Source organism: Cucumis sativus, chromosome 6 (assembly GCF_000004075.3).
Source record: "Cucumis sativus cultivar 9930 chromosome 6, Cucumber_9930_V3, whole genome shotgun sequence".
Taxonomy (NCBI): Eukaryota; Viridiplantae; Streptophyta; class Magnoliopsida; order Cucurbitales; family Cucurbitaceae; genus Cucumis; species Cucumis sativus.
In genome coordinates this window covers 27,382,633-27,399,082 of record NC_026660.2, presented here as the reverse complement: position 1 = coordinate 27,399,082, position 16,450 = coordinate 27,382,633, and the positions used below count along the sequence as shown (strand labels likewise).

At 34.4% G+C, this 16,450-nt stretch overlaps 3 protein-coding genes across 6 annotated transcripts; all 3 read left to right on the top strand.

Annotated features, from left to right (window-relative positions):
* Window positions 1-1,367: 1,367 nt before the first annotated feature.
* Window positions 1,368-4,023, top strand: LOC101217598 (pentatricopeptide repeat-containing protein At5g66520). Its single transcript, XM_004143535.3, has 3 exons — window positions 1,368-2,781; window positions 3,201-3,511; window positions 3,613-4,023. Exons 1-3 carry the CDS (start codon window positions 1,519-1,521, stop codon window positions 3,890-3,892), a joined length of 1,854 nt encoding a protein of 617 aa, XP_004143583.2. The 5' UTR covers window positions 1,368-1,518; the 3' UTR covers window positions 3,893-4,023.
* A 3,756-nt stretch (window positions 4,024-7,779) lies between these two features.
* Window positions 7,780-11,077, top strand: LOC101221704 (tubby-like F-box protein 5). 4 transcript variants are annotated; one of them, XM_004143471.3, is made up of 5 exons: window positions 7,780-8,019; window positions 8,754-9,131; window positions 9,233-9,320; window positions 9,900-10,029; window positions 10,121-11,077. In XM_004143471.3, exons 2-5 carry the CDS (start codon window positions 8,778-8,780, stop codon window positions 10,791-10,793), a joined length of 1,245 nt encoding a protein of 414 aa, XP_004143519.1. In that variant the 5' UTR covers window positions 7,780-8,019; window positions 8,754-8,777; the 3' UTR covers window positions 10,794-11,077. The 4 variants fall into 4 exon arrangements, with proteins under 4 accessions (XP_004143519.1, XP_031743702.1, XP_011658014.1 ...); XM_031887842.1 differs by having other exon boundaries at window positions 7,803-8,287; XM_011659712.2 differs by lacking the exon at window positions 7,780-8,019 and having other exon boundaries at window positions 8,314-9,131.
* A 1,387-nt stretch (window positions 11,078-12,464) lies between these two features.
* LOC101221464 (ATPase family AAA domain-containing protein 3) lies at window positions 12,465-16,367 on the top strand. The gene is made up of 8 exons (XM_004143470.3): window positions 12,465-12,734; window positions 12,945-13,040; window positions 13,257-13,367; window positions 13,496-13,805; window positions 14,155-14,245; window positions 14,609-14,951; window positions 15,238-15,386; window positions 15,588-16,367. Exons 1-8 carry the CDS (start codon window positions 12,465-12,467, stop codon window positions 16,096-16,098), a joined length of 1,881 nt encoding a protein of 626 aa, XP_004143518.1. The 3' UTR covers window positions 16,099-16,367.
* The last annotated feature ends 83 nt before the right edge of the window (window positions 16,368-16,450 follow it).

Below are 16,450 nucleotides of genomic sequence, written 5' to 3'. Positions count from 1 at the left end.
GAATTTACTTTCTTATCCTCATCTATTCAATTGTTTTATTTCTCTTCAAGCAACTTCTTAATGAACCAAAATTTTACAAATTATTATAAGTGTGTGATCACCTAGTATTTATTAAACGATCACTTAGTGGTAAGTGCTCGATAGTTTAGACTCAAATACGCGATCACACCGTAAATAATTCATCGATCGTTTAGTTTCTTCGTTTATTAAAACACGTTAAAGGGCTAAATAACATGTAGAATATCCCTTTTTACGGTTGTAATGTAAAATAAGGTTGAATCTCAATCATCTTTTATCCTCTTTGATGCTTCTTTCAATGTTCATCTTACTTTTACACTTTTCTTATTCCCTTTGAACTTCATATGTATTTTTGTCGAACTAATTTTTATGTACTTTAACCGTTCATTTCGAAAAATGTCCTCATGTAAAATTATCTTAATCAAATGTCCTTTATATGTGGTGGAGGGGTTGAAACATTTAGCTTGTGACAACACTTGATAGTATAACAAACATATTCAAATCAATGTTCATTTTTTTTATGCAAATAACTCACAAATTTGAAATAGGTAATATCATGCCTAACCTTCAATTCTTTCGTCTGACCCCTCACATATTTTTAAATGACTGATTCTATTCTCTTTCAAATTATACAAATATTCAAATCATGACAATTGATGTTACACAACATTTGAACCTTACACCAAAACGATTGAAAGTAATTCAAACTAAAGTAAAAAACTAAACTAGTGTTTAGTTCTTCATACATGATCGTTTAACACTATATAAGCAATCACTTGGAGTTTGTTACATGATTGTGTATGAATATTCAAACAGTCGTTTAGTCTTTCTTACTGATCGTTTAGGCTTCGATACGCGATATTGTATAAATAACTAATCAATCGTTTGAGCTTTAATACACAATCATGTAGAAAAAAACGGAGAAAAAAAAACAGCTCGCACTAATAGTTTGATCGTTTGTTTCTAATGATGGATATGAGTAGATGTCATGAAAGCGATAAAGAAATCAAAGGACCAACTTCAAATATTCGAGAGAGTTTCCTTGGAGAATAATTTTTCAATGAAGAGTATAAAATGAGAAAAAATGTTTGAGAGGAACTTTTCTCGTTCCATTGTTGATACAAGATTAGTTGATTGAGAATAAATACTTAAAGAAGTTGGTTGGAGAGAAAAAAAAAGTAAAAATTAAATTGGGTAGAGTTGAATAGACAAGAGTAAGAAGGTAAATGATGAAAAACAAAATTACCTTTTGGATTACTTTACAAAATTTTCCAAAAAAGAAGAAGAAAAAAATAATAGTAACAATAATAAGGAGATAAAAATGATTATAATCATCTCCTAATCTCATTCAAGCGTATTAGTTCAATTCTAAAACGAAATGATATTTGGTTGAACAAGTGTTGGCCACACACAAACAAGACAAAGTGGATGATCATAATCCAATTAAGAATCTCCAAGATGAACATATCCCAAATATTTGGATAGTTCATAAGAAACCAGATGTTCACTCTAAACGCAGAATCTCCATTACAATCAACATGGGCTCTGCTCGAGAACTGCTCAAACATGAAGCAATTGAAACAAATTCAAGCTCAAATGATCAAAACAGCCATCATCACAGAACCCAAATTAGCTACAAAGTTTCTAACTCTCTGCACTTCACCCCATGTCGGCGATTTGCTTTACGCTCAAAGGGTATTCAATGGAATTACCAGCCCCAACACTTTCATGTGGAATGCCATTATAAGAGCCTATTCTAACAGTGACGAACCAGAATTAGCATTTCTCTCGTATCAGCAAATGCTTTCTTCTTCGGTACCGCATAATTCCTACACCTTCCCTTTCTTGCTTAGAGCTTGTCGTAATTTGTTGGCCATGGGTGAGGCACTTCAAGTTCATGGACTGGTTATCAAACTGGGATTTGGGTCGGATGTTTTTGCATTGAATGCTCTGCTTCATGTTTATGCCTTGTGTGGTGAGATTCATTGTGCACGCCAACTGTTTGACAACATTCCTGAAAGAGATGCTGTTTCTTGGAACATAATGATTGATGGGTATATCAAATCTGGGGATGTAAAAACGGCTTATGGGGTTTTCTTGGACATGCCATTGAAGAATGTGGTTTCGTGGACGTCTTTGATTTCGGGGCTTGTTGAGGCAGGACAGAGCGTAGAAGCTTTGAGTCTTTGTTATGAGATGCAGAATGCAGGATTTGAACTTGATGGTGTTGCTATTGCGAGTTTGCTCACTGCTTGTGCGAATCTTGGAGCGTTGGATCAAGGAAGATGGCTCCATTTCTATGTGCTCAACAATGGAGTCGACGTTGATCGAGTAATTGGCTGTGCTCTTGTCAATATGTACGTAAAATGTGGGGATATGGAAGAAGCCTTGAGTGTGTTTGGGAAACTGAAGGGTAACCAGAAAGATGTGTATATTTGGACGGCTATGATTGATGGCTTTGCCATTCATGGGCGTGGAGTGGAAGCTCTGGAATGGTTTAACCGAATGCGAAGAGAAGGAATAAGGCCAAATTCCATCACTTTCACTGCAGTTCTAAGGGCTTGTAGCTATGGAGGACTAGTTGAAGAAGGAAAAGAGTTATTCAAGAGCATGAAATGTTTCTACAACGTGAATCCATCTATTGAGCATTATGGATGTATGGTTGATCTTTTGGGTCGATCTGGGCGGCTGGATGAAGCGAAAGAGTTGATCAAGAAGATGCCCATGAAACCTAGTGCTGTAATTTGGGGAGCTTTGCTAAAGGTAGGGGGAAATTTTATATGCCTACTTTTCTAAATCATGGGAAAATCAGTGAGTTGCTAGGAATTTGCACATAGGAGAGAAAAAATCTTCATCTAGAAGAAAAAGGTTGAATTTCTGCCAACTTCATTAAAGACTTTTCTTAGAAATTTAGAAGAGAGACTATTTTTTTTTTTCATCAATCCAGTGACCTTATTCTCTTAAATTTTAGTGAACACTCACTGAGTAATGAGTATCATGCTAGATAATAGGCTTACGGTAACCCAAATTTAACAGCCATAAACCGAAAGAGTATAGTTAAGATATTAAAATGTAAGTAAATAAAGTGCGACTTCTTAAATAGAATGCACTAAATCATGTTTTCAATGAAAGAGAAAAGTTGATGATCTACATAAGCTTACCATTCATTCCTCCTCGTTCAGGCCTGTTGGATTCATAGAGATTTTCTGCTGGGTAGCCAAGTCGGAGCTCACCTGGTGGAAGTCGATTCAGATCACAGCGGGCGGTACATTCAGCTGGCTACAATTTTAGCTGCAGAAGGTAAATGGAAAGAAGCAGCTGAAGTGAGGTTGAAGATGAAGAGTCTGGGAGTCCCAATTTCCCCAGGAAAGAGTTCAGTAACTTTGAATGGCATTGTTCATGAATTTCTTGCTGGACATCAAGATCATCCACAGATGGAGCAGATTCAATTGAAACTGAAACAGATTGCAGAGAGACTACGACAAGACGAAGGGTACTTCTAAATCACCTTTAAATCCAAAAACTTCAGCAGATAAGTTACCGTGTATATATATATATATATCTTATGTTTTGTTAATTCTCATCTTTTAACAGTTATGAACCTGCCACTAAAGATTTGTTGCTTGATCTTGAGAATGAGGAGAAAGAGACTGCAATGGCACAACATAGCGAGAAGTTAGCTATTGCTTTTGGATTGATCAATACGAAACCAGGTACGACAATTCGAGTTATTAAGAATCTTAGAATCTGTAGAGATTGTCACACTGTAGCAAAGCTCGTATCTCAAATCTATTCTAGAGAGATCATAATGCGTGATAGAGTTCGATTCCATCATTTTAGAGATGGGAGTTGTTCTTGCAAAGATTATTGGTAGAGGGGGCAAGATTTGATGTTCTTTTGTTGTTTATGCATTCTCCAATTCTCACTGTAAATGTGTAATATAACATGATTTTATGTGTAACTATGTTAAATTAAATAGATATCTTATAGTGTGTTTCAATCTAATGTCTTTTCAATTTATTAAGATATATATTTCTACTAAAAGAAGAAAGAAAGAGAGAGCCATTGCTTACTGATTTGTCTACACTAATTTTATGAGGAGGAGTGCCAATGGAATATACCAATCCATTCACTTCTTTTCTCAGCATGCATATAATAATTGACCCTTGAAAAGACCAACCAACTTGTTCCCATCAACCATTACCAATAATCACATAATATAATTAATAAACAAGATATACTTATTAGTAAATAAAATAATTAGTTTGAATTTGAGTCATTAATTAGCTTTCTTAAAAAGTATGATCAAGACTATTTAATGAAAAATAAATAGATTTATATATGCTTTTTTGGGTGTTGTGTTAACTTGGAAGGTGCTGGGGGCTGGCCTTCAACTGTTTTTGATTTCATTCATCGGAGGTTTTATATGGTTGGATTATTATTATTGATATTAATATCAATATTATTATTCTTGGTCTCCTTCTCCATACCCACTGCATAAGCTGTTTCTCCTTGCATTTTTTTTCTTTGGCCATTTCTTCCCACTAACTTTAGCCCACAAAGGTTCTATGTTTGGGGACAAATTAATCCAACAAGATCTTTCCTTTTTTTTTTTTTTTTCTTTTTTGAAACTGATCAATTTGGTTGATTGGTTTGGAATAATATGTGTATCTCAGAAAAAGAAAAAGAAAACAAAGAGAAAAAGGATAGAGATTCCAAACACATATATGTTTCAAGTTACAGAGCTTATTGAATATGTCTTGTTGAGTAGACAAATATACCAATTTAATAATATTTAGTTGATATCTTAACTACATAAGAGACGTGTCTTGTTTCATCTCTTCAAAATTACTTTCTTTATTTGTGTTATATATATTCACTCGCTCTATTTAGCTTCATTACATATGTCGATGAGAGATCTTCAAAAGAGTCGTATGGACTAAAGTCATTCCATATCTCGTTCTATATAGGAATGAACAATCCATGTTTGAAATGGTTGTTCTAAATCAACTTTAAGTGACTTAGAATCTCCCAAGCCTTTGTAATTCCTACGTGGATGTGAACAATTATCCCCTCTTTGATTGACTTCTTTCACAATCTTCCTCTTCCTCTCCCTTATTATAACAGATCGAACAACCAAGGTTATAGCTTGTAGCAAGATCTTTCGACATACGTTTACTAATAACAATATCTGAACACAAGAAGAAAATATTCATTTGAAATAATGTTAAATTGATACATTTTTATTTGCCAACCAAATAAATTCATTAACTCCCCCCTCCCCCATCATCTTTCTATTAGTTTGACTAAAACTAAACTAATAATGTATAATAAGTTTTATATGGACGAAAAGTATATTTTGTAATTAGATATAAGGTTTTGATACCATTTTGTATGAGACAAGCTTACAAAAATTTACATTTTGAGATATTATGTAGCAGGATAAAATGGTTTAAGTTTCATTTTCTTTTTACTATAGTCGTAGGCACGGTTGAGCGAAATGTATGTTTTTACCTCATATCTTCTAAATAATTATATCTATATATTTTAATTTATTAACACGTGACATAATAATCAATAAAAAATTTATTTACAGGTAAGAATTCGAATTATCAACCTTTTTGTCAAATAATATAATTGTTTAGATAACTACTATGTGACGCTTCGTTCAAGGTTATTGGCTACGTAATTTTAATTCCATAAATCGTATTATTTCACATCAATTGAAAATGAACTAATCTATAACTATTTCTCTTTTTCAAATTGGATTTTTACTTTTCAACCAACATTCTTTTCCATTTAAGAAAATGACCCTAAATTTGATTACTTCACATATGTAGGGTTTGTTTGGTTAGCATAGATAATTATTCTTGAAACTCAAACATACATTGTTATTTTTTTTCCTCCTAAATTCGTTGGACTTAATGTATTTTCTTGGTTTAATGTTCTGATGAAGTTAAATGTTTATAAAAAGAAAAAACAACAAATAAACACGTATAGCGTGGTGACATTTACAATCCTTGCTGTCTCCAAATCGGATTGGTTTTCTCATTTGCTCTATCACTGCTCACTCCTTAGGCCAAATGTAATCCACGTCACTCTCACAAAAGAAAACAATCAGTGGTATGAATCAAATTATAAATTACTTCTATTTTAAACAATCAATAATTATCTCAACTGCTACAAATTGATTTCTGGAAGTGTTCTATTTTACAATATATATTCCTAAAATATATAATATATTTACATATTTTAATGAAATAATTTAACAAAAAAAAAAAAAAAAAAAGAGTTTAGCAAAGCTTTTATTCTTTTTAACGGTTTGAATCACAAAATAATGTTTTAAAAAATAAAACAAGGATGGCCTACCTTCTTAAATTGGAGAAACGTATTTCTATGATAAAAACAATAATAATTATAGCAAACACATAAATTATTGAGCATTTTTGGATAAAATTTTGAAACAATTTTAGTTTGAAGACAAGATGTATATTAATGTATAGGGTTCAAAATAATCAAAGAAAATAAAGTATATGTTGATCCTCCATTTGAAAACAAAATGACATTATCGATGCTATACCATCACATGATGTGCTTATGCCTTTCAATTTTCATTATAGCATTCAATTGATAATGGACCATTTTCTTCTTCTTCTTGAGAGTGACATTATGGTTATAAAAACAAATAGATGGATATTTAATAATTAAATGTTTTAAAACCTTAGTCTTCCCCGCTACATCATATCGTTAAAGCTATCAAAGCTTATAAAGTTAAAGGTTAGAATTAAAAAATCAATCCAATAGTTTGATTAGAGTAAATAATATATATTAACCTAATGAATAATGAAGATAGGAAATCTAAAATCTCACTGCCACACGCATGGTTTGGGATGATAGAATATACATGGATAGGTTTCGACTGGCTTAGAAGTTTCAATTGATTTGTGTTTCGGTGAATTTTAGTTCAAAAAATCGAGATACCATGAGATGATATAAAATAAAATATAATTTAATTCGTTCAATACTACATAAAGTCGCAACTTAATCTTAAGAGAGAGTTAAATCTAATTTTTTTTTACTTATTCTCTATTATCTATTCTAATAATTTTTACTTCCGCTTTGGAACGCTTCTTCTTTTATGTTTCATGTGCTCACATTTCTAAAATATAAATTTACTTATAAGTTATCACATCAGAGTTAAATCATGTTTTTTCTTCGAACCCATAATTTGGATTATTTTATTCAAAGATAAATTTTTATTTGATGTCTACAGTTTATGGTTTTTATAAAAAAAAAGAAAAAAGAAAAAAAAGGAGTTAAAAATAAAAATTAATGCTTAGAAAACATTTATTTTTCCTCTAAACCTCAAATTTAGGTTTAAGTTCCGTAAATTATAATAAGTCACGTGATAAACACGTGAACAAGTAAACTAAAATATCTCCAATGTCTTCTCACTGCGTTAGTGAGTGTGATAACATTTAAAAAAAATAAAAAAACAATTGGTAATATAAAATTTAGCTTTTCCAAAAAACGAAAAATGAGAATTAATATAAAAAATCCACGTGAGATCCTTGGAGAAAAGAAACGGGTTCTTCTTTCCAGGCTAAGAAAAAAGAATTTCCCTACTTCGTTGTTTCGACTGTTTTGGCATTTTTTTAATTATAAAAAAGAAAAAAAAAGGATAAAACGGTAATGAGAATAATATGAAAATCCCAGACGTGAGTTACACGTGTCCTAAAAGCCGTACCCTTTGAGAGTCATAAATAAATATGATGATGGATCACGCCCTAGATTCCCTCTCAATATCATTTTTTACGTCAATCTTCTTCTTCTTCTTCCTCTTCCTCACTGTTTGAATGTTGATTAAGAAGCCTCAACTGGATCCATCAATTTCTGAAGCCGCTCAACTAACAAAGAAGCTCCAGTTTCTGGTGTTTTTCGCCGCTGGATTCCCCTTCTTCTACTTCACTCATTGTCTCAAATCTCCACTCTAGCAGCAGGGTTGAGTTCCCGCTCGCTTTTCTTAGTTTGATTCCTGATTTTGGTTTTTACAAATGGTTTTCTTCACTCTGCTTGGATTTCAGATTTTTCTTCCTCCTTTGTGCCCTTGATCTATACAATTTTTTTTTTTATTAAAAAAAGAAATTAATAGGTTGATTCCTCTTATCCCTCTAACTGCATTTTGTTGGTGTTTTCTGTTTCGATTTCTTTGGACTTTCCCTTCCAACATTCCGGATGCTTTGGTTCCCCCATCCCTGTCTACTACTCAGTTACGTATCAAATTTTATTAGTTTTGGTGAATGTTCTTTTCAAGAATCTTTACTGGGAATTTTTTTGTTTCTATATTCTTGAATTAGGGAATCTTCGTACTGTTTGAAGACGGATTAGAAAGTCTAATCAAATGGCGGAGTTTTTTTTTTTTTTTTTTTTTTTTTTGTGGTCACTGGTGACATATTTGTTGCCTTTATTTATTATATTTTAACATGGAGAATTGGAATGATGCTCAGTTTATTGGTTTCTTACTCAGCAGGGAAGGATACGGAGTATCTGCTACTATATATAATATCATATTTCTTAAAATGGTTCTTTACCTATACTGCCAGTTTAATGTTATATGATGACTTAAACCATTTAATCTGCTCTTGATCTGTTTGGTTGGTTTTTGAATTAGTTTCCATGTGCTTACTGGTTTACTAGTTTTTTAATTTGAGTGCGGTGTGATTTAATTTCAACAGAAAGGATTGATATGCCAAACAAATATGTCATTCAAAAGCTTTTTTCGCGAGCTAAGGGAAATGAAAAATGGGATTAGAATCAGACCGAAGCGAGGGGGAGAAGGGAGGAATTGGCGAAGTCGTACAAGGTCACATATTGCACCTGATGAAGTGCCTCCTCAACCTGAAGTTATACAACAAGGGCAGTGGGCAAATTTGCCTCCTGAGTTGCTTTTGGACATAATTCGAAGAGTTGAAGAGAGTGAAACCTCGTGGCCTGCTAGGACTGTTGTTCTTTTTTGTGCTTCAGTTTGCAAGTCATGGAGAAAAATTACACTGGAAATTGTTAAAACTCCTGAGCAGTGTGGGAGGCTCACGTTTCCCATTTCGCTTAAACAGGTAGAGGCCTTACTTTCATTGTTCTCTTAACTCTTACTAGAAGTTTGTGCTTCAACTCACTCTTTTATTGCCTCAATGCCATTGACGATGCTCTTGTAAAGCCGGGACCTCGAGACTCTCCAATTCAATGCTATGTTAGAAGGCACAGAGCAACTTCAACCTATCTTCTATACTCCGGATTGGTGCCTTGTAGGTGACGCTCCCTGTTTCCTACTTGTATTCCTATTTCCTAGTATACCTTAATGATGCATGAGATTGTTCATATACGATGTATCATGTCAAATCTGATCAATTTTTTCAACTTTGATCCTCTTGTTGACACTTGAATATGATTAGGATCATATAAATGCATCCGTCTGAGTTCTGAGTTATAAATGATGAAATACAAGCTTGCTTAATAGTTTGGAGTTAGGACTTCATTTGTTAATGATTTCTGATATTGACCAGTTTAGTTTAAGTGCAGGTTTGTGAGTAATTTTAACATTTAGAAGTTGTTAAAATCACTTTTATACGTTTTTAATTATTAATATTAATTTAATATTTAATTTTACACCTTGTAGTGTTATTATCGTGATATAAATTTTTTTAAATGATTAAAAGCATGTTTAGGAGTGCTTTTGAAAATGTCAAAAATGATTTTAACTATTTCAAAATCACTCTTAAACTCTTAGGTTTTAGGGAAATTTATTTTATTTTTCTAATCCATCAGTGAAGTATGATGATTTTATGTTTGGTTTTAACTCAATTACAATCTCACCAAATTGACAGCGGAGAATGAAGGTGATAAACTCTTATTAGCAGCCAAGAGAATAAGAAGGGCTACGGGTACAGATTTTGTTGTATCTTTGGTAGCTGATGATTTTTCTAGGGCCTGCAGTACCTATGTGGGTAAATTAAGGCAAGCGTGTTTACTTGTAGATCTACTACAATTGTTTATCCAATTACCTCTCGTTGATGTCTTAAAGTTATCATTTGACAATATCTTACAGGTCCAATTTTTTTGGCTCAAGATTCATCATGTATGATAGTCAACCACCAGTTCTCACTGCAGGACAACAGAGCAATCAATCAAATCGTAGGTTTCATGCCAAGCAAGTCTCTCCAACAATGTCAGCTTGCAACTACTCTATAGGGTCAATCTCTTATGAGCTTAATATTCTACGAACTAGAGGACCACGAAGAATGCGTTGTGTAATGCAGTCAATCCCTGCATCATGCATTCAACAGGGAGGAAATGCACCAACACCAACCTCATTCTCGTCCTGCCTCAACGACCATCACCACCACCTACCTTTACCGACTTCTAATGGAAAGGAGTCAGACATAGATTTCAGTTCCACAAGTATCACTGAGACACCAGTTCAAGAATTGGGAGAATCTTTGGTTCTCAAGAACAAGGCTCCTAGATGGCATGAACAGCTCCAATGCTGGTGCTTGAACTTCAGAGGGCGTGTGACAGTGGCTTCTGTAAAAAATTTCCAACTCGTGGCCGATGTCGATCCAGCCCTCGATGTGTCAGTTGAAGAACAAGAGAAGATAATATTGCAGTTTGGAAAAATCGGAAAGGACATCTTCACAATGGATTATCGCTATCCGCTCTCCGCTTTCCAAGCCTTTGCAATCTGCTTAAGCAGCTTTGACACCAAACCAGCCTGTGAATAGTAATACATCCAATTCTCAGTGATTCAGAAAGTTAAAAGAGTTCAGGCCATGAACTTGATTTGTTTCTTACAAAACTCCGCCTCTTTACTTTTGAAACCTTCTCAACTGGAAGGTAAAGCATTGCACAGCCATTCCACAGTCCGGGGTTATGGAGCTGAACTTTGATGTATGTGTTTCTCACATCTGATGATCTGAGATTGTTTTATATTTTCACCATTTCCTTGTTAATGGAAACTTCACTTCTTCATCTATATCAATCCATTTTATTCTATAGTCATTCACCACTTGGAAATTCTCTAATTTAGCATAACATTTGTGTCACTGCCTCTAACTTGATTTTTTTTTTAGACAATCATACATCTGGTGGTGTTGAGATTGATGTTACACTCATGATTCATCGTCTCACTTACTTTTTATAAATTTACTGACTATATTTTAATTGTAACATGTGAAATTCTAATTATAGAAGTATGGAACAAAAGTATATTATAAAATCCGAATGTTTATCCCTTGGTATTTGTTCATGGTTCTCTCCTCTTTAAACTTATCTGTCTCAAGATTCAAATAGAATATCAATAAATACTACATACAGTAGTTAGTCATTCATCACATATGATTTTATAAAGAAAGAGATTGAAGCATAGCTGGCTTTTGATATGTACGAAACTAATGGAACAAATGACCTTTTTCGTCATTCTAATATCAACATCATTTCTGGCAAATCTCTTTTCTATTTTCTTTTAATTATTATTTAGTTTAACATGAAAAGGAAGATTCAAAACTTCTACGTGTCTATCTAATTGTTATCCATGTTACCATTCACGTTGTATTTAACTTATAAAACTGGATTAAGTTGAAATATTTTAAATAAACTAACACTTTCTACTCAATAATTTCAATGGATTAAAAATAAACTAAACATCGATTGTGTTAGTTGAATTATGCTTAGAAAAAGCTAAACATTCTATTACATGGTTAAAGTTTTTAAATTAATATTTATAGAATAATATTATTGAAATTTTCTTTTAACGAGGTAGGGAGATTCAAACCTCATATCTCACTCGTTAAAAAGTTAGGATGGTGTATAATAAATTTTAACTTTGATTTTATTATCATATATCTAATGAATTTATTAATTTATAAAAATTTAAAAAACGATAATTGACGACTTCGATCTCACATTGAAAAGAACCATTAAACATGGAAAGTTTTAATTTATAATTGAGATATTTTTTTAAGGGATAATTTTAAATATAACCAATCAAAATATAAAAGAATTTGAGATTCAATAATTGCTTGAATGTGATATTTTGCTCTCATTTTTACTAATTTATTTTTTTTAAACCTAACAAAAAAGTAAAAATCAAAATATTTATAAAACTTATTGGTATTATTATTGATAGGACAGTTTTATTTGATTATAAGTTCCGCACATCGTTCAAAATTCATTTTGGGCCTTCTTTTGTGTGGCCCTTTCTCTCTTAAACCCTATGATTCTACAACTGCAAGAACACGGAGGTTTATACATCGGCATCAGACATCGAAACCTTCCGATTTCCATGTTCTTACTTGATCAAGAAGACATCTCTACTCTTATCCCGCCATTGAAGCGGTTTTGTTATCAGTTGTTTATGTAACCCAAATTTTCAGAGCTTCTAATTTCCTCAAGTTATGGCTGTTTCTAGATTATCCGCCTGCGTAGCTATGGCTGCGGCTGCTGCGTCTTTGCCCACCATCGCCAATCACGCCTACGCCGACTCTCCATTTCGTTTTTCACCTTTCTCTTCTTCTCAAGCTCCTCAGGAGGATAAGTCTTCTGATGATAAATCAGACGCTAAACCCGCTGTTGAGGAGCCGAGTAAGTCCGGATTTGATGCTGAAGCATTGGAAAGAGGTGCTAAAGCTCTCCGAGAAATCAATAGTTCCCCCAATGCTAAACAGGTGTTGTTTCGTTTTTGTTGTTTTATAGTTTGTTTCATTTTCTGGTTGCTTTTTGGGAGAGTAATTGAAGAACGGAATGGACATTTGAGGTGCTGAGATTAATATATGATGGTTGTTTTGTTGTTCTGAACGGGGGTGTTGAATGTAATTTTGTTTTCTGCTATTGAATTATTCAAGTTCATTGCCTTTAACTGTGTTCTTTCTGGGTAGGTTTTTGAGCTGATGAAAAAGCAGGAACAAGCGCGTCTTGCTGAATTGGCCGCTGAAAAGGCTCATTACGAAGTCATTCAATCTCAAGCTGATATAGTAGGTTTTTATCTATGTTGTTACCACCTAATGTTTCTGGAATTTTTTTAGCATTTCATCTTGGCATAAGGAAATGTGGGTTGCTCTTTCGGTTTGATTTTCCAGTCTCTGAACCTATTATTGGTTTATTAATAATAAGCTAGTTGAACAAGTAATCCCCTGGTGTCTATATATATTCATGTATGGGGGCTTATCTCTAGTTGTCATTCTTTGCAGGAGAGACAACGGAAATTGGCTGAAGAACAAAGAAATCTTATCCAACAACAAGCACAGGCGAAGGCGCAGATGCTGCGTTATGAAGATGAGTTGGCCAGAAAAAGAATGCAGGTGGCTTGGTTATAGTTTGTTCTCCAGATTAAGGATGCGTTGAAAAATGCATGCTAGTTAATAATGAAAGAGTTTGGTTATGCATGTTGCATTTTTCTTTCTTATTGATATCTTACTATTCTTTGCAGACTGATCACGAAGCACAAAGGCGGCATAATGTTGAGTTAGTTGGAATGCAAGAACAATCATCTTTAAGGAAAGAACAGGCAAGACAAGTAACTGAGGAGCAGATACAGGCACAGCAACGCCAAACTGAGAAAGAGAGAGCTGAGATTGAGCGGGAAACTATAAGAGTGAAGGCTATGGCAGAAGCTGAGGGTCGTGCACATGAAGCAAAGTTGACTGAAGACCATAACCGTAGAATGCTGATGGAACGAATTAGTGGCGAGAAAGAAAAATGGCTCGCTGCAATTAACACGACATTTAGTCATATTGAAGGTGGGATTTGTTTTAATCAACAAGCATGTGATGTGTTCATGTCATGGTATTGGAGTGCTAGTTTTATTATCCTGACTAGGCTACCGTGTCCTAATTTAGAAGATGATGTGAGAGGCTCCATTTGTTAGGGTTCTGAATGTTTATTGCCCATTTCTACATTCTAGATAGTTAGGATTTATTTTCCATGTTTCCAAATATCTCAAAGTTATGTATTTGAACATCAAGGAGCTTTGGGAGGCGCAGTAGCAACTAGCAAGTAATAGATTAGCATCCATTGCCTGCATTAGTTTGGTCTCATATTTGGCTCTGGTTGACACACAAGATATTTACTTCTGATTTAATTGTTCAGGGGGTGTAAGGATTTTACTGACTGATCGCAATAAGTTGGTTTTGGCTGTTGGTGGAGCTACTGCATTAGCTGCGGGAGTTTACACTACCAGGTGATAGTTTCATGAAGTCATTACAATTTTTTAGATACGACATGAACTCATTACACTTTAGACCTTGTAGTTAGGTAAACCTAAGAATACATTGCTTTTTAATTTAATCTTTAGGTTCTTCACCTTGAAAAACCTTCGCTTAGTATTGATCTGCTAATGACTTGACAAACTTTCTTCATCTCTTCATTCACTAAAGGTAGGTGTGAAGGTGAAAATGTCAGCCCAGTCCTGTAAGATAGGAACCATTTGCTCATCATATCACCATCCACATACAAATCTGTGATTTTTAGTCTTTCGTATTCCTCAAATTTAAGCTTAAGCTGCTGCCCAATCATTCGCCCTTTTTCCCGCCTGATTTTACAGGGAAGGTGCTCGAGTTATCTGGGGTTATGTTAATAGGTTATTGGGGCAGCCGTCACTCATTAGAGAATCCTCTGTTGCAAGATTTCCAGGTTCCAAGATAATACCCTGGGTAAAGAACAAAGCTGCTGCGTTTTCGACAGGAGCTGGGGATGCAGGCCTTGTTGAAAATAAAAATCATCTGGGGAATATTGTCCTCCACCCTTCACTTAAAAGGAGAATCGAACAACTTGCTAGAGCTACTGCAAACACCAAAGCTCATGAGGCACCCTTCCGTAATATGCTATTCTATGGACCTCCTGGTACTGGTAAAACCATGGTTGCGAAAGAGATAGCTCGGAAATCAGTAAGATGTTAACCAATTTCTTGTTTCCTTTTTTGTAGGCAATTTATTTCTTTCATGTTCTATGAATGGATACTTTGAATAGTTTTGTCAACGATTACTGTCTGGATAGAAAGTACCTGAATATATTTTTCCTATATAGTTTTTAAGTCATCATATGATATCATTCAACACAGCAGTTTTAGTTCAAACACTCCTGCCGCCATGAAATTATAGGAATTTGTTGGTTTAAGTCATCATATGATATCATTACTATCATATTGGTCTCTGATTCCTTTTGTGTCCACAGGGTTTGGATTATGCCATGATGACAGGAGGAGATGTTGCACCTTTGGGCCCACAAGCTGTGACAAAAATACACCAAATATTTGACTGGGCTAAAAATTCAAGGAAAGGCTTACTGCTTTTCATTGACGAGGCAGACGCATTTCTCTGCGAGTAAGTCGTCCCCCACCTCTACCCTCACCGCTCTAACAAATAGGAAAAACCAGCATTTAAAAGTTACCCTATATCCTATTATTCAGTTAACCTAGGATTAGCATGAAAGTAGTACAATATTTAGGTGAGAAATGTCAGGGTGTGCCTTTCATGGCATATTTATAAATGAATCATTTTCAAGTGACCATTTTACTAATGCAGACGAAATAGTACACGGATGAGTGAAGCTCAGAGAAGTGCTCTAAACGCATTGCTGTTCCGAACTGGTGATCAGTCAAGAGATATAGTTCTTGTACTTGCAACAAACAGACCAGGCGATCTCGACAGTGCCGTGACCGACCGAATGGATGAAGTAATCGAGTTCCCACTTCCTGGTGAGGAAGAACGCTTCAAACTGCTAAAGCTTTATCTAAACAAGTACCTAAGCAATCAAAATGAGGCCACATCCAAGCATGTGTTCTCGTTGAAGAAAAGCCCCCAACAAATAATCATAAAAGACATAACTGATGATGTGCTCCAAGAAGCAGCTCGAAAAACCGAAGGATTCTCCGGTCGTGAGATCGCAAAGCTCATGGCCAGCGTCCAGGCAGCTGTTTATGGCCGGCCAGACTGTGTTTTGGACTCCACATTGTTAAGAGAAATTGTTGATTACAAGGTAACTGAGCATCATCAAAGATTAAAGCTAGCAGCTGAAGGTGGTCACCCTGCTTAGATGAGGAATTTGTTTATTGTAACTTCTTTTTCATGGAAGATGATGCAGTTTTGTTTATTGAAACTTTCCACCCTATTTTTAAACCCACTATTTTCTCAGCATACAAACCTTACCAAATTTTGTAACTGAAATATTCATTCACTATACCCTCTGTTGATGGGGTTAAAAACACTAAATTAGGAATTTGGCCCAATGGGCTTCCGGCCCAAGGCCCATTGAAGTTATCTTCGTTTTATAATTTTTCTTCGACAATAAAGATTCTTAATCTATCCATAGAATCATCTAAGCAACTAAATAAATAGCTCATCGACTCCTACTTACCATCATATTCACTTTCACTTTTTCACCAGCT